Source organism: Symphodus melops, assembly GCF_947650265.1.
Source record: "Symphodus melops genome assembly, chromosome: 21".
NCBI classification, from domain to species: domain Eukaryota; kingdom Metazoa; phylum Chordata; class Actinopteri; order Labriformes; family Labridae; genus Symphodus; species Symphodus melops.
In genome coordinates this window covers 8,905,937-8,924,916 of record NC_136711.1, presented here as the reverse complement: position 1 = coordinate 8,924,916, position 18,980 = coordinate 8,905,937, and the positions used below count along the sequence as shown (strand labels likewise).

The 18,980-nt window shown below is 40.1% G+C and overlaps 1 protein-coding gene and 1 long non-coding RNA gene across 2 annotated transcripts in view; one reads left to right on the top strand and one right to left on the bottom strand.

Annotated features, from left to right (window-relative positions):
- The window catches only part of LOC306817204, a 42,155-nt gene that overhangs the window by 15,533 nt on the left and 7,642 nt on the right, over window positions 1-18,980 (bottom strand). The gene's annotated exons all lie outside the window — the stretch shown is intronic.
- Window positions 9,972-18,503, top strand: kcnj12a (potassium inwardly rectifying channel subfamily J member 12a). Its single transcript, XM_079334183.1, has 2 exons — window positions 9,972-10,575; window positions 16,344-18,503. Exon 2 carries the CDS (start codon window positions 16,495-16,497, stop codon window positions 17,794-17,796), a length of 1,302 nt encoding a protein of 433 aa, XP_079190309.1. The 5' UTR covers window positions 9,972-10,575; window positions 16,344-16,494; the 3' UTR covers window positions 17,797-18,503.

Genomic DNA, 18,980 nt, shown 5'->3' with positions numbered 1-18,980 from the left:
TCGAGTTGCTGAAAGATTAAACACTCAGTTCCCTGGTCGTTTAGATAGCTATTAATGGTAATCATGGTTTATGTATAAGAATAGTAAATACATATTTTAAGACACAGGGCCTCTTTCACGCCTATGTTTTTAACTTGATGCCCAAAATAAAAGCTATCGTGCACTGGACTCTGTAAAAATAACTCTATAACTGTTGTATAGAGGCAGTCAAACACAAAATGTGCCAGTTTATACCGATACTCATTAGATATGCTGATATTGGCCGTTATTATTGATTGGCCAGTTCAGTGGCTGATCAGTCAGGCTCTACTTGGAATGATGGTAATTTTCCAGTATGTTATTAAACAGATATAATAAGGACTTCAGGACGAACTGAGGCCGAGTAATCACCAAACCAGTAAAAAAATCCCATCGATTTGTCAGATATCTAATCAGGTGATCGCGTTTAAAAGGGGTGAGATGGAGTTACAGGCGAGACAAAACCTCAGGGGGAGTTCTCGCTTCCTGGTCTTAATGACGTGTATTGTCAGGTTAATAAGAGCCTCTCTCCATCAGTGAAATAGAGAACAGTGGTGACTGTCAGTTTGCACCTCTTCTTTCATGAAGCTGCAGGTCTGAACCTGATGGTGACATGACGACTCACCCAGGAGGTTCAGGGATGTAATGACAGCACCCCATCCCAGTGTCTCCCGAGTTGGATAATGTTATGAGCACACAGCTTCTGTCTCTGAAGCCACATTAGGTGGACGAAAGCGTAATGTTACATAAGTTTGGGTCCTCCATCTCTGAGGTGTAATGATAGAATCACTGAGCGCACAAACATTTCACTTCGAAAAGCTTCCACAAATTGAAATTCATCTTTTATTCTAATAAATAAACTAAAATGTATTTCAATTTAAGACCTACAGAGTCGATGATGGTTGTCTAAAATATTTATCGCAAGGCTGTTTTTGCTTAGATGTCTTTACATTTGCTTTTCTGTACTTTTTTTTTTTTACATTTGTATTTGCATTTTAAAAAATGTCTCAAATCCACATGTATTTATCGATTGTATTTGTAGTGAAAAGACTAATGTTTAGTCTTCAACGAGGTTAAATGACAAAGGACAACTGTGACTTACCATAAAGCTACTATAAGTGCATTAGTTCAGAATAATTGACCCGAATCTATGTACCTTTTTTTTCTCCATCACTATTTTATTCCATAACTACAATGACGGTTGACTTTTCATACTTTCACACAGCCTCAGTCTATTTCTCACTTCTCATCCACACGCCCACAGTGAGAGCTGTTAAAGAGGGACGGCAACACAAAAAGCTAAATCTCACACAGAGCCCATTTGAATCCCGCTGGGTTACCTTTGGTCAGTGACATCCAAACACATACATGTACTGTAGGCACATGCAAAATATCACTGACGGTTGATAAAATGTTGTTCACCGTGGTACTGGTAAAGTAAAAAAAGTTTTTTTTTTTTGTTTTTTTTTTTGCTGAACATCATTCTCTTCGCTGGCCATCCTTTTAAATCCGGCCTCTTTCAACAATGGGAGAAATGTGTGGCCTTTAGAGCCAGCGAGCGAGGCCATTGAGCGCCTTGCTGCGGGATCGGATGCAGTGAATTAGTGTAAAGCCTCAGCACAGAATTAAGCTGACACAACTGCACTGCTTTGACCTTGCTATCAGCTCCTGCCACGCAAAACTGGGCCAAATCTGGAACAGCTGTTACTACCAAAACCACGCTGAAGGGGTACACAGATATGGGTGTTGGTGCAATGAAGTACACTCCAAGGCAATCAGGATTTATAAATTGTGTAAGAACTTTTCCAAAGTTTTAATTGATAATCAAAAACTCTTGTTACCAAGCAATTTGGTTGCAGCTGTAGTGGTGGTGTGTTTTCGTCTTTTAGCAACAAATCAAATGTATAAGTCTTAAAATTTCTCTAGTAGTTGCAGGGCTGTTATGGATTAATCAAGAGTCTAGAAGAAAGTCTAACATGTTGTTTATAAAAAGCTCTGTGGAGTTGTCTTTCAGCTCATTTTACACAGAGGAATGCATTGCGGGACAATTTTACGAACAAAATCTCAAGCATGTCCAAGGTTCTTACCAAGCCAAATTATCCACTGACCCTTTGATTCCAAAACAAATGTAACTATGGATAATAGTTAGGGATGCAACGATTCACTCAAATTACGATACGATTCACAATACAATTCACGATACGATTCACGATACGATTCACGATACGATTCACGATATAATTCACGATACGATTCACGATATAATTCACGATACGATTCACGATATGATTCACGATACGATTCTCTCACAATGTATTTTAAGAGAATCTGGAGGTGATCGGAGCTTCTCATTGTGCTGTTGATTAAATGTTGCATAATGTTGGTTGTGCTGTTTGTGATGTTCTCCATCTTGTTATAATATTTGCACTCAGTTTTTGTCTTTCATTTTCTGCCTTGGCGAGCCAAAATGCTTCGACTGCCATGGTAACGGCTGCTTATAACAACCAACCTCCTCTGCTCTACAGCTGCTGATGCTTCACGATACGATTAATCTTCACATCCCTAATAATAGCAGATAAAAACACAGAATAAAGATATAATCAAAGTCACTTCAATGGTCACTGGAGTAGCAGGGTAGACAGAGGGACTGCGAGCTGAGGGGCCATTACCTTGTTTGTAGAAGCTCGGCTTGTTTGTATGAAGGATTTCTTAACTCTTCTTTGTTTTCAGGGTTTAACCGGGAGCTGAAATCCATAGAGGTCTCGTCCACTCCACAACAAACAATGAATAAAGTAGTTACATTTGCATTATCGGCACTCTTTGTGGGGTACTGCATAGTGAAGTTTGGCTCATTCCGTTTCTCTTTATTTAAAAAAAATAAAGAAAAAAAATCCTAGATAAGTAGATTAAGTTTAAAATGAAATGTGGCATAAAGATCCTAAAAGACGCCTACCTGAAATGATTTAGTGTCGGGGAAATTATTGAAGCATCAAACAGACACGTTTGATGACACATACTTTAAAATGTAAATGTGTTTAAAATCTCCAACATTGAAAATCTTTGACTACTTTGCTTTAATATTTATTAAATTTACCACATGATACTAAAATAAATAATAATAATCTTCAAACAACACCGATGGACAGAGGTTATGAAGAAGCATTATTCAGTCCCATGAGAGGTAAACTATACGAGAGACTTCAAGATTTATTGAAAAAAAAAAAAGCATTTTTAATTGATTTCTCTTTGAATACAGTATCTGGTCTTCTCGTTCTCGTGCGTAAAGGAGAGCATCTCAGCCCCATCTTATGAATGACATGTAGGTGCTCTCTCCAAAAAGGCTCCAAGCTAAAGGGGCAAGTGGCATCCTACCATATGCCTGCACAAAATCACCATATGCCCTACTGGTTAATTCATTTTTCCAAGGCCACATGTCTCTTTTTCTTCTGCATCTCTACATACCAGTGATACCGCAACACACTTTTGAACCTTGGTTAAACCTCCACTGCTGCATGTCATTTCCTTCATGTGATGACATCTCAGACTATTAACATCTCATTTACATCGAGCCTTAATCTGCTGCTTTTGTCTTGTTTCTATTTTGGTGACTTTACAGACAAGTGTGTAGGTGTTATAGTGACTGTGCCTGAGTGTGTGAAAGAGCACACAGAGATGACAGAAAGGTCTTTGTGTGTTCAGTATGTCGGCGGGAGAAACAGACTAAATCAGGCAGCACGAGTGAAAAAGCAAAGAGAAAGTGATATTTCGGAATAATGGGGTCCATGATACCACTGAGTAAAAGGGGTCAGCTAGTGGTAAATTTTGGGCAATTTCAGGGCTCGCATGGCCCGGCTGTGTGGAACCGACAGATGGAGGATGAGTTCCCAGGGAGCCAGACCTGCTACAAATAGCTCCGCGTGCACACACTCTCCTGTGCGCACGTACATCAGAACATGAAAGAAGCTCCCGAACAAGAAGATGAGTTCTACAATGAACACACTTCCACAAAAACAAACACATCTGACCACAAAAGCATGCACTCATTTAACTCGACGCTTTCAGACACACATGTAGGCTTTAGCCTCCGCTCCGAGGACCTGATTATAACATTGGAGATTAAAACTGAGGGATCCACGGGAACTCTCTAGTCACACTGCAGTGCAGCACTCAATGTAAGAGGAGCAGAGAAACAGGCGGAACACTTAAGAGTAGCCCTGATTAAGTCACATTGTGCCTGCTGACCCTAAACTGCTCTCTGTGCTCGTTCTGCCATTCCAAGTGAACTTATTTACAAAAAGTGCAGAGGATTCAAAGAATTTCCGCTGTCCCACGCCCTGCTCGTTTGCCCAGTCACCCGCTTTCTTTGTTCCAAAGACAGACAAGTTTTGTTTTTGTTTTTTTTATGAGGATGACATGTTCTACATGTGTCTGAGGTAAATAAATGAGCTTTTTAGTCTTCTGTGCGAAACCATCTCTATAAATATCTGCTGTAAACACAGAGAGGGAGTTTGACAACGCATGAAGGCTTCATTTGCTCAGCAGAGAGGTTTAATTTGTGTTACCGGTGTCAACACCTGTTATAATAAACTCGCCAATATGCAGTGTCACACAGGCCCAACCAGAGCAGCAGGTGAGCGTCTGTCTCCCCGTTCAAACATGAACTCATCCAGTGGGAAGAGTGATGGAGGGAAAGGGAACTCAACAAAAGCATCCAACCATATCTTCAATAAAGTGCCAAACCTAATCCTGTTCATGTTGCACTTAAATCATTAAAACATCTTGAAGCGATTACAGTTCTCAGCATCATGAGTCACATTTGTTTTCCCAATAACAAATATTTAAATCTGAATTAATCGACACAAAAAAGGGAACTCTATGACTAATAGAGTCTTTGATAAATTAAAAAAGGGATCCCTGTCTGACTGTGTTTCATAAAACGAGCAATGTTGTAAAAGTATTCCATGTTTGTAAGTACTGATGTATGGTATTTAATTATTAGACTTAATTATAGACTGTATAAAATATGGACGTATAGTCTCAGTGATTTCACCCATTGGTTTCTAAAGAGACGTTATGAAGCCCATTGATGGTGGTCGCCACGTTGGACTCCATCTGACTTCCTGCTTATCTGGAGGAAGAGATGGGCCGAATAACTCTTTTTTGGCTGCTGTAACACCCTCTTCTTGCTTGAGTATCAGCTAATGTGAAGCCTAGCATTCTACAGCTACGACACATCTGCCTGTCAGACAAATCAGTCAAGCTACTGGTGTTGACACATTAATGCCTAACTCTTTAAGGTCTAAACAGATGAGTCTTATGAGTCACAGTTTTTATCAATAAAGAAACAACATCAGGTTATGTTCATTTCTTGTTTTACTATTACTCATGCAATATGGTTGTAGGAGCATTACACTGTGGTGAAGCATATTATTATTTATGCATGATAACATTTTCAATGACAATCTGGATTTACAGAGTCAAAAGTATTGGATATAATGAAAGCATCATCTGATGTGTATCTGACACATACAAACATCTACTGCAAAGGAAACCTCAAGTGCTGGAGCCCGTGTGCAGACGGGGGTCGAGAGTGTTAGCCCACCAGAGGATCGGCCTGCTGTTCGGGCTGAGGCAGAGGTCAGGGTCAGCAGAAGGAGAGGTGGCTGTGAGGACACTGGATCCTGAGCCGATTAATTTTCTCGCCCCCGGGGTATCGGTGAAGAGGGAGACAGGAGCTTTTCTCACTGTGCTGGCTAGGTGACGACATGGTGAACCAAAGATACCCCAAATGACACCCCCAGCAACGTGCAACAGCACATTAGGTAATGAAAGTCTAGTGAAAAGTAAGAGCAGCAGTTTAAGGGAGGTAAAAGGTATAAAAAGGTTTGTAGTCTGCATGGAAACCTTTTTGAAAACATCATTGTTTCCACCTTCAGAAAGGAAAGTTTTACACCAACTTTAAAATTCAAAACCAGCTGCAGTCTAAGAGGGAAGGTACCATTCTTGGCTGAGTGGTGCTGTATGGTAACTAAAGTCCAAAATTGCAATGTAAGTTGTCATTCCAGTCATATATAAATGAATACAATGTTGTTGAGTTAAGCATGGAGAATTGCTTTGCTTCTTTCTGCTTTCTTTGGAGTAGATCACTTTATTGTAATCAGCTGCATTATCTTGGACACCTAATATTGAGCTTTTTAATGTCAAAGAATCATTCAACACTATCAAATAAGAAAGTGCACAGCAAAGTGGAGAAGAGAATAAGTACAGAAGAAATAAGCATCGCTTTGTAAGGAATAGGAAATGGTTTGTGAATTGGGAATCGATTTGAAACAAACGTAAAAAATAAAAAATATATCATTTTGAGTCGAATCGCATTCCAAAGATTTGCGATGGAATCAAATTGTGAGATATTGAAAGATTCACACCCCAACTGTTCTCCAACTGAGTGAGTTATGCGGATATTAGCAATCATATGCTTTGAAAAGGTCTCAACAAGCATACCTACAACGTTTGGATTACTGAAATGTAATGCAATGTTTACAGAGACTTTTTTTTTTTGTTGCCTGAATAAACTCTTAATGACACATGAAGAGAAAAGATTGAGGTGTGTCCTAAAACGTATCAGTAAATCATCACACAGAAATTGTGTTTAGATGTGTTTGTTTCACAACTAAATAAGTAAGTTCACATAATGACTCCTGACTGTTGTGTGTTTGAACTTTCTATATTTACAACTTTCATAAAAACCTGCTTGCCAATCCGTTAATTGCCGTGGTTAGTAGCTGAGAACAGTATTCATTCTGCTAGTTAAAGCACTGGAAGGTTACCTAATAAGGTGATGATATATGTGATTGGCCATATTTCATACTGTATCACTGCTATAAGATATAGGATGATTAAGTTTAAGCTGTGCATGCATCCATATACTGTATGTTTACAGAACTATTGATCATTGTTTTTGCAGATTTTTCCCATATCCTGTAGGATTATTGTAAAATGAGAGAAATGTAATAAAGTGTTGAGAGATGGCCATGAGATCGCTCTCATATCATTGTCAGTTTTCTGGACCCTGAGCACTGTTAAATCTCATTTATAATACCTGCAGACAAGACTGAAGATACGAAGAAGAAAATGAACAGGAATGGCTCCAAAGCCTGAAATAGCTGCATCAGAGCGGCCTCAAGTGTACTAATGTAAGACCCTAATGTAATTCTGGGGCTCAGAGACAAGCCGACAAGAGAAGAGGGAAAGTCCAGAAATGTTCTACGCTTCAAACCAATAATTAAAAAAAAGAAGGTCAAACTGGTGTTTAAATTGAAGGCAAAGATTAAGGTTCAGCAACGACATGCTTTCATATAATTTCTCACATACACTGATAACCCATGAAATGCTCTGCAGGCTGTCAACATGACAGCATGGTTTGAAAGTGTTACAATGACTGAGAGTCATTTCTTCGATGATCAATATGAATTCATTTCACCATCTTCAATGCAGTGTCAGTACTGAGTGGAGTACCTGTGCAGTCGTTTCCAATCTCTGGGGCAAATCTAGCTTGCTCTCGAAATGAATCTTTTTCTCCATTAGGAAAATACTTACTTCATTAGGTAAGAAGGGATCACGCATTACTATTAACGATTACACATTTCAAACGTATTTCCCAATGCGGACAGATGATATTTGTGAGATTGAGAGATTGAGCTGTCAGCAGCGATAAGTCGATGATGCCTCTGTAAGATTCTGCCTTATTGTAAAAGATGAAATGTCACAATCGCTATCTTCAGAAAAATGACGACGTTTATTCTTAGAACCTATTTGATTCATGCAAATTACACCGTACTGCACACGACTGGCAGGAGCAGAGAGAGCTCACTATCTCACACTACCCTCTCTCCTCAGTCTCTCTGCTAAGCTGCTGTTTTAAGACCCCAGTGTGCCAATTCTTCCTTCTGTCTTCATATGGAGTCACGTTTGTTTTTGTGATTACTTTTCGTGACACTTTAAAGGCTCCTGTGGTCGTCTTTGTGATGTTTCTGAAAATCAATACTTCTCGTGTGCTGTGTACTCTCGTTTTGTTCCCTCTCAGTCACTCTTCTGCATGCGGTGTAATCCTTTAAATAAGTGAGTGAAGCCCAGCTGCATACATGGTACATTGAAAGAACAAAATGTATGATTAACAGTAAGTTAACATTTTACAAGCAAGGGAGATAACATTAAGATTTCAAGATATTAGAATTACTTTACATGTTCTTTTTTTTTCTCGAGATAACTTTTGAGGAGGAGTCATGTTTAATAATAGCCTCAGCACAGCTAAAACCTTAAGTCCAAAAGCCCCTCCCCCTTCATTCCCTTGTCTCATCCTTCCTTTCAAGCCAAATCTTGTCGGTCTGAAGACGGAGAAAATGTGCTATACCTGTAGCCATGGCAGTGAATCTAACTGAGCCATCTCCCCGGGAGGCAAACCCTCTCATTTCGACACACATGCAGAGGATATGTGAGCTGCCACCTATGATTATGGTGCAGTTACATAACAAGGTTCGCAGTCTGGATGTGTGAACCTTGTGATCTACTGTTCTACAGGCTTGCAGAGAGCAACGCAGTTGAAGCCTTACATTATGCAGGGACCAGTACAGTACCTGTTGCCGACACAGACGGAGAGGTGCTTTAAAAGGACGCTTTGAGCTCCATTAGTCAACCTTCTCAGCAATACACAATAGCCTGGTAATGATCACACACGGGCTATTGCAAATCACCCTCAGAAGTCTGAAATCAGAGGCTGGGAGGGAGAGCGAATAGGAGCACAGAAGAGGAGAGAAAGAGAGAGTGAGGGTTCATGCACCGATGAATCAGTAGTGATAAAGCTGGGGCCTGTCAGTATGGCTGGATTTAGAAACTTCTCACTCTTTCAACCCCCTCCCTTACTAATTGTCATCTCTGTTAGCGTTTGACTGATGACTGGCTTTCACTATAAAGACATGAGTAAAGGAGAGCAGACGCTCAGGATAATATCACTTTGTAGCTGTCAAGTGTGAAGGTTGCATACTCAACAGCAGTGGCTCAGGAGAAAAAAACACCTGAAGGCAAAAAACCAGGGAACAGTTCTTTATACATATGGGCTCAGCAACACCTCAAAACAATAGCCTGGCAGGAAAACTCAAAGACACTCTTGGGATCCGTTTTCCGAGAAGAATCTCTACAGTATGTCAAACAGTGTAACAATGTCCATAAAATAAGGCCAGTGACTAACAGAGTGATTGGCAGACTTCAGTTTTAATTCCTCTGACATGGGACACACATGCAAAAACAAGCACACACACACATCCTCGGGTCAAATATTGTTGATAGGTGTGAAAGGCATCACTCCGCACAGACACACTGCATCAAGCAGCCTGGTATATTGATACACCAAGTTTTTCATTATGTTTACCTCATACCACAGGCCAGGGAGATATAAGATCGTTTTATATTTAATAGAAACTATTCCAAACAGATGATAGGTGGAGGTGATTATTATTATTATTAGTCTCAACCAATAACCTCCAATAAATCACCCTTTTTTTTTTTTTTTTTTCAAAAAGGTAATGAGGGAAAACAGGATTTAAGTCCCTGTGAGAGCAGAGCAGATGGTATAAAAAAACAAGCAGAATACTCAGGGCTGTTCTTTTTTATGTAGGAAGCCTTTGTGAAAAGCCTTTTTTATCTTCATGATGTTGCTTCCATTTACTTTTGATTAACATCTGATCAACTACAATGGCGGCTTGTCTGCTGGAGTTTTCTGAATGATACGTCTGTGCATCAAGTTGCTGTCAACTGGTGGTGCCAGGGATGGAAGGACAGAGACAAAGAGAGAGAGAGAGAGAGAGAGAGAGAGAGAGAGAGAGAGTATGGGAGGAGGGGAGGAGAAAATAGAGAGAGGGAGGGAGGCTGCAAATGGCAGTTTCTGTGACACCAGGAGAGGGAGGGAGAGATGGAGAGGAGAGAGCAAAGAAATAGTCAGAGGGAGAGAGAGAGAGAGTAAGACCTGCAGTCCAGCTAGATCAGATTGCAAAAGATTGATAAGGCGAGTTCTGTTATTAGCAGTGAGAGAGTATTGTGCAGTTTTATGTGAGGGAGTATTGTACTGTTTTATAACATTTGGAGGATGTACTTCAGGCTGGCAGAAAAGAAGGACGAGCAAAAGACCAGCTGAAGAAATTGCCTCAGAACATGGAGATACAAACACCTGAAATTTCACTGGGATAATTACGCGTTCGCATCCTACCAGGTTTGCATGTCCATTACTTCTCTGACTGACTTGGTGCAAGGTTCTGGTGGGATTTAGCCCAGTCAGAAGTGCATTTCATCTCTGAGAGATCCAGCCAGGATGAAGAAATTCAAAGAGGGTCTCTGTCCTCTGCTGAAGATGATGGAGTGGTTTTCTCCAGTGTTAGAGTAACACAAAGAAGGAGCAGCTGTGGTGGCTGGTGCCGAGAATGCCTCAGTTTGGCTAACAGGGACACGGGGAAACAACATAACACCTTTTTACTTCTGCAGCCTGGAGGAGGACGCGCAGAAATTAAGGTAAGACAAGACAGGGAAACTTTGTCTAGAACTTACAATCTGTATCGACATCACTGGACTAAAGAGGAAGAGAGCAAGCACTGGATAGCAATATTTACAGTTGGGCATTCTCCCCAAGAGCATCGACACAGCCATCGTTAAAAAATCATTTTAAATTAATAAAGGACTTTACAGATAAATTTAAATTTAAATATTAAGACAGTGTCTATTCGTCCAAGCTTGACTCATAAATGCTGTCTTAGTTTAGCTCAGAGGACTTGATGTTAATGTCTAGTATTCATCAAGTCCTACTGCATGAGCTGAAAATAAAACAACATTTTGGGGAAAGCTTGGATGAATAGATACTGTCGTAATGTAAAAAAAAAAAATGTTGTCTTAAAATAAGCAAGTATCCCCAACATGTCCTCTGATACGAATGTAAACACTCCAAAGACGAGAGTCAACACTAAAGTCTCGGTTTGAAGACACATTGTGAGATTATGCAAAGCCAAAATAGCAAAGGACATGTAACTGATCACACACTTAACAGTTTTTCTGTACAATGCGGTTAATTACATTGTTTCTTGTAATTATGATTGAATTGTAATTGGATGAATTTAGCCATCCAAATGCTCTCGTGCAGGATTGCTTCTTTAGGTATTAGCGTATTGTTGTTAATAAATGTGACGGCTTTGTCTGTTTGTCTCGAAGGGTTAAAAAAATAACAAACACTAAAGAGACAACACTTCATGTAACAGTTTAAATCAAAAATCAATTCCTGTAATTAGGCCTGGGGTGGAGGTGGGGGGGGACACCATCAACGCATCTCGACATTGACTCCATCAATATCACATCTTTTATATCTAAGACAGATAGGAGGAGCATGGCAACTCAATATAAAAGATTGATTTTGTGTTCAGATAGCTTTACCAAGTTGTTAAACAAAACCCCACGTCCAGTCAACATGAAATGAATCCAATGAGTTAAAATAAGAAATCATTAACCTAAAAAAGCTGCTGTTCACATGTTTCTTTTATTTGGGTGCCCACCTTCACATTTGTTTTTTTTTAGGGTTTAATTGATTATGCATTTGAAAATAAGCACAATAACAACTTCAGCCAACGCAAACAAACATTTCCTCTCCATCCTCCCAATATAACCTCACTAAACACCTTAATACTCATCCACTTTCTAAGAACCTCTTTTCCTGGAAGTATTATAACCAAGTGTGGCATCTAATTTAGCATGACAATGCTGGAGGACAGATATGAGCAGATGGATATTGGATACTGGATATTGCCTCGAGTTCAGCACTTTTCTGTTAGTGTATACAGAAATCACTGATGTGAAGGTACAAAAGAGGCATAGATGAGGAGAATAAAGATGATGCAGACCAGCCTAGTAGTACAATGAAATCATGCTGCTTTTGATCTGAGTGTCGTCTACTTTGATTCAATTTTATTATTTGAAATGGATATGTGGTATGCAGAGAGTCAAGCAGAAAATACAAAACATCCCCAAAGGTACAATAGGAAATACAAAGAGTACAGCTTCTACAGTGTGTGTTTATATTTAGTAGAATTGTAATAAAAGTAATATGTTTAAACTGTAAATGACAGAGTTCATATTAATATGTGCATATTCATTTGTGAATTGATAGAACTAATTAAAAAAATGGCACAAATAAAGATCAAAAAAGGCTCAGGAGGGAACGATGAATCAATGGGAACCAGGTGTTTGAACAGAGGAAAAGCTACAGGTGCAGCCTACACAACTACACTTTCTGTTGTACCAGCTGTTATAACAGTGATAGACATTTGATCAGTTCTTTTTGCACATTTTTCTCCACACCCTTTGCTTAACTACCCCCTGAGATGGCGTCTCAACACATGGGAAGGCCTACTGATCACGTCTAAGAGCCTGCAGCTTTCAGAAGCTCGAGCTAGTGTCTGCGTCTACAGCATTTACTACCTTACTTAACATTGCATTACACCCAAGCTGTGAAAAGCTGTGATCCAGTACACGAAACATACTCTGCAGGGTGAAGACGTGTTTTCTTTCTATTGGAAAATACCAGCAGGTCACTTGAGACCAGATGAGTTCCACGCAGGGAGCTACAGTATCTCACAAAAGTGAGGACACCCCACACATTTTTGTAAATATTTTATGCTATCTTTGAATGGGACAACACTGAAGAAATGACACTTTGCTACAATGTAAAGTAGTGAGTGTATATCTCGTATGACAGTGTCAACTTATTGCCCCCTTAAAATAACTCAACATACAGCCTTTAATGTCTGAACTGCTGGAAACAAAAGTGAGTGACATTCTCATTTGAGGGTGCACTCATTTCTGTTGCCAGCGGTTCAGACATTAAGATACTGTATAGGAAAATACAATGACACCTGAGCCTCGGCTCTTCCGTCACAATGGCCTTGGGAGGTGGGCCCGGATAGTAGTGGTGGAGCTCAGTTTCCTGCACACTTGCCTCGAGATGAAGTACTCTCTCCAAGCCCGGCTCGATGTACCCTCCAATCCCTTCCATTATTTTGCACATCCAATTATTCATTCTATTCATCTTAATCAGCTGCAAGCTTATCACCTTCCCTAAGTTACTCCTCTCAACTCCCCAAGAACGCACACAGCAGACAAGGTCACGAAAGGTTATTCATGACATGATTGGCTGTAGTGCAAATCGCTCCCCGTGTCCAGCCTATGAATCAAAGATGAATGCTCTTCGGTTACTGATGTATTCTCAAGTTAGAGTGTTTGAACTACAAAACAAAGAAACAATCCAGATACAACACTAAATGGCCTCCATCTAAGATGTCTTTTCACACTGTTTGCAGTTCATGATTTGAGTCTTAACGCTTTACAAATAAACATACAGTATTAGAGCTAGAATCTGGGATTTAAGTGTGAAAAAACAGTTCGACCATAATGCAGAATACAATACAGAAAGGAGACACATCATCCTTTTCATATTGGCCGAAAAGTTTAAACCAAGAGGACTGACAGTATTTATCAAGTGTGGCAAGCCTTTTACTTTAAAAAACATACAGGTTTTACATTTCAGTGTAACTTGGGGACCAAAGTACTAACAAGCAATTTTTTTATTAGCAGGGTTAGGCTTGTAGTAAATGCTTTAGACAAACCCAATGTGGATTTTCTACACAGCCAGCAGTTTAATTACATGTAACGCAACCTTCATTTGAATGGCTACATGGACTACAAAGTAGAGATTAGATCAGGCCTAAAAAAATCCAGACAAACCCGACCCGAGGTGAAGTCGGGCCTCGGGTTGCAGACCTCTACTACAAAATGTTCTTAGCTTTCAACTGAAAGAAATGAAGGTTAATTTGATTTCTTACAAGTCATCTTTGTTGCTTCATTCAAACAATTCAAAAACAATTGATCATAAGAGCTTCCCATACCCACAGCAAAGGCTTCCTGGACTCATTGGCACTTATCTAATGACTGCATGGATACAGAGGGTTTTACTTTCATTAGAACAATTCATAGGACACCTGACACTTCAAACCACTGTATGACACGGAGACTGCGCACCATATAGGGTCTGCTCTGGCCATGTGAGCGGTGTAGGGATCAAGATGTAAGATGGGAAATGTGGATACCATGTTCAGGCTCAAGATTCTCAATTATGTAACAGAGTTATTTAGTTAGTCTAAGACTTATTCTAATATAGCCAAGCCAACCGGCCGCTACTGGTTTAAGAATGTAAGACACGTGTCATCATGTTTCATAACAGTGTGATGTTTTGAAGATGACCCGTCGACAGACTGCAGATGTAAACTAGCTCTAAGCTAAGTCTGGTACAATGCATCAAATAGCAACAGTTATTTTTAATATTGAACATGGTCCCTTTAGAAAAAGCAAAACAATTAAATGAATTCAATGAATCAACATCCAGTTACCTGGTCAGCCAGTCAAGCAAGTCAGTCACAAAGTCACAGCTCGTCAAAAACAGTGCAGTGTTGTTTTTATATTTTCTGATTCAATTATTTGAGTTTCATCAATCCTCCACATCACTAGATGATATCTGGTGGCAGTATTCACTTACTGTATATTGTAAACTATGCAATTTCTGTATATTATAAAAAGAAAGGATGAAATGATATGTCACGAAGCTAACTTTGAAAGGATTTGAGAACATATGTCTCCAGTTTAGGAGAACTTCCACCAAAAGCGTGTGTGCCAGGACAAAATCGGTGCGTGTGTGATTTTGTAGACAGCAGGGAACACAGGATCTAGGAGCGGCCATGAGGGAACTGTCAAATCCTCAGGGCCCAATTCAGACAGGGAGAATCAGACTGGATGTGTCCACGCGATAAAAGCTTTTTGCACCCAGAGGGGCCTCAGTCCAGTTCTCATGGGTAAAGCACCCTGATCCTAAGGTTCATCATCCAGAGCAGTTCAGGTTATCTGCGGCCTGAATAAAAAAGAAAACTGACAGCTATTCTGACAAATTAATTTACATGTATACACTTATTATACACATTTTTGTAGTGCATGTACTGCATCCTTACAACAGTATGGGGTCAGATGGAGTTTTTCTCTTTCTATCCTCTCTATCTCTCTCACCGCATCTGGAGTAAGTGGCACACATACAAATCCCCTGTGACTATTTTTTAATACACACCTCATTCCCCCTCCAAAAGTAGTGAAGTGGAAGGACAATAGCAAACATAGAACAGATAGAAGCACAGCTTGTCTGTTGTAAATGTGATGTCTGCATGGCATGTTGTGGATGAACTATGAATACTACATGCTGAAAGCTTACATGTGCTAGCTTCCCCTATCACACTAAAGACTAAAATATGGCAGCCCTCCTTTTTAAAAGAACACCTCCCAAGACATGACTTGTGACTCAAATAATCACATAATAATAAGAATCAATGCAGGTGGTGACTTACTTCATCTCCACAGTCAAAGTCATGCTTCTCTTTTTATTTGAAAGAGAAGCATTGAGGACGTGCCATGTGAAAGAAGTGGCTCTGCTGCCAGGCCAGCTCTTCAGTTAACCAGCTGACATCAAAAGACATGAGGACCCTTCAGTGAGGGCCACTTGGATTTCGAGTCGTGATGTTTGGGGGAAAAAATAAAAAAATAAAAAGATGGCGAAGAGCGGGAGTGTGAGGTTAACTGCAAAAAATGTATTATTGTTTTACTTTTACTGATACTGGCATTGGAAACACACAAGTTTAATCCTCGTACTGGGAAATGAGACAGGGAAACAAATATCTTTAAAAATCTTAACACTGTTGAACAATATCTTGCACATTTAAAATAATCTAAACCTGCCAGCTGACAACAAACTAAATGCTGACTGTACCTCGTTAGATTGTCAGATTTAAGTGACAAATGCCCAAATTATGTAAGAATGACATGATCATTTGGATAAGGACAGAACGTAAATATCAATCATTTATCAAAAATGTCTAGTTAATCCAATGCATATATCGTTTACAAATTGAAAAAAAATAACTTTTTTACACAAACAAGAACCAATAAATAAAACTCGTGATGATTGTGAATTGGTCATTTGTGTTCGAACAGAGACAGCTCATCCAGTGCTCTGTCTATGAATAACACCGGCCTTCTTTTCGGGCCAGTAGCAAAACTACTATTTGAGTGTTACTTATGTAACAGTTTTTTGCCAAAGCTTTTATGGTTTTTTATCTGGCGATGTTTCATACACAGGTATGTTATTATTTAACCATTATGTCACTGAAAGAGGCTCACGTTGTTCTCTCCATTTCTCTCTCCAGGGTTTGGATTAAATCAAAAGGCTCCCACCCAGCTCCATGTCAATGACTCACTAAAATGGAGCTTAGTAAGTGATCAAGCTGTGAGGGGCCTCGATCACACACTGGCCTGCCCTTCTGCTCTGGCCCTGCAGCTGGAAGCACCGCCGGGAGCATGAGTGTGGGAAGGATCAACAGCTACAGCATCGTGTCGTCTGAGGAAGAGGGCCTCCGCCTCACTAACATGCATGGCATGAATGGTTTTGGCAATGGAAAGATTCACACGCGTCGCAAGTGCCGCAACCGCTTTGTCAAAAAGAACGGCCAGTGCAACGTGCAGTTTGCCAACATGGAGGAGAAGTCACAACGGTATATGGCTGACATCTTCACTACATGTGTTGACATTCGCTGGAGATGGATGCTGGTAGTCTTCACTCTCGTGTTTGTTGTCTCCTGGCTTGTCTTCGGTTTAGCCTTTTGGGTAATCGCCTTGCTGCACGGAGATCTGGATAACCCAGCCGGAGACGATAACTTCACTCCATGTGTTCTACAGGTCAATGGATTTGTGGCGGCCTTTCTATTCTCCATTGAAACACAATCTACCATTGGTTATGGCTACCGCTGTGTGACTGAGGAGTGCCCAGTGGCCGTCTTCATGGTGGTTTTTCAGTCCATAGTAGGCTGCATCATTGACTGCTTCATGATTGGAGCCATTATGGCCAAGATGGCAAGGCCTAAGAAGCGAGCACAAACATTGTTGTTTAGTCACAATGCAGTCATTGCCATGCGAGATGGAAAGCTGTGCCTCATGTGGAGAGTAGGGAACCTACGCAAGAGCCACATTGTAGAGGCCCATGTCAGGGCGCAGCTCATTAAACCTCGGATCACTGACGAAGGGGAATATATTCCTCTCGACCAGATCGACATTAACGTGGGTTTTGATAAGGGCTTGGACAGGATTTTCTTAGTTTCCCCAATCACCATTCTCCATGAGATAGATGAGGATAGTCCCCTGTTTGGGATCGGCAAACAGGACTTAGAGACGGCAGACTTTGAGATTGTCGTCATCTTGGAGGGGATGGTTGAAGCAACTGCCATGACCACACAGGCTCGCAGCTCCTACTTGGCCTCTGAGGTCCTTTGGGGACACCGATTTGAGCCAGTCTTGTTTGAGGAAAAGAACTTGTACAAGGTGGATTACTCTCACTTTCACAAAACCTACGAGGTTCCGTCCACCCCCCGCTGCAGTGCCAAGGACATGGTGGAAAACAAGTTCTTAGTCCCTAGCTCTAACTCCTTCTGCTATGAAAATGAGCTTGCCTTCTTAAACCATGAGGACGAGGAGGGGGATGTAGGTGGTGGAGGAAGAGCACTGGCAAACCTTAGTCCAGATCGGAACAGCAGACATGAGTTTGAGCGCCTTCAGGCCACAAGGTCGTTGGATCAAAGATCCTATCGAAGAGAGTCGGAAATATGACCTTTATGGATTGACCAAGGGTCAACTTCAATAACTTTATCGAAGGGTAAAAATGCAGAACAATGCAAAGTGCCATAGGAAAAGCTGACTACTGTGAAAGGATGGAAAAGAAGAGATGTACACAGCTTAGAGAAATGTGATAAAGAATGTCTACAATCAAGGAAAAGAAAAAAAGACCTTCCTTAACAGAAACTTGAATCTTTTACACAGGGTCGTTTTAAGTTGAGTGTTCAATGAAAGCAGGCGGGCAGAAAAAATGATAATGACAAACTTTTAGTCAAATCTTAGATGTAAATATTGCATAGGTAAGTTATGTTTTGTGTGCAGTATCACTTTATCAAAACACCTCTGAAAGTAGACATTAGGCTTTTTTCCAACTTGTTCTTGGGCACAAATGATATGATGTGTTACAAGGCTACTCTTAAGCTCTCCTCGCATTGCTGTAATTTGCTGGACAGGCGTTCAGTGACACAGTGAAAATGTGTGCACCACAGCATTCAGATGCAATGAGCCATGATAAAACATCTGACCATGAGCCACTCAGAACGTAACCCTTCTTTTATTTATGGGTTTAAACACCCAACGATTAACAGAAAGAAAAAGAACAGGCAAAATGTATTGCACTATAAGATCATTACAGATTTTGTTGCAGATTAATGACTCTATTTATTATCTCTTAACGCCTTTTAACCAATTCCTTCACATCTAACAGGCCACCAACATGATTCTTTTTTTGACGTCGCTAACAAATGCAAAATATTGAAATTTCAAACTGGTGATTAAGATGGAATTAATAGTGATTATTTAAAGTTTAAAAAATGGACAACTTGACAGCTCTAATAATAATGATATATCATACATATTAAATATAAACGGTTTTCAGGTATTAAGAAATGTAAGCACAAGTAATGGATAGCCAGCTTATTTGAATATCGATTTACAAAACAATGATTTTGCAAGATGCTCATAGCAATAAGCTTCAATCCACTTTGTATAGAAATTAGAATTGTTACAGAGGACTATAAAATGATCACACATAGTGTTTATGGTCCTCTTTAAAACTAATCTATGCATACTGTGAACAATAATTTCCCTTCTGGTATTATAACAGGGGACAGAAACTCGACACAGTTCAGTTTGAGATTTTAAAATAAAAGTGTTTAATAGCTGTTATCTAAACAGCC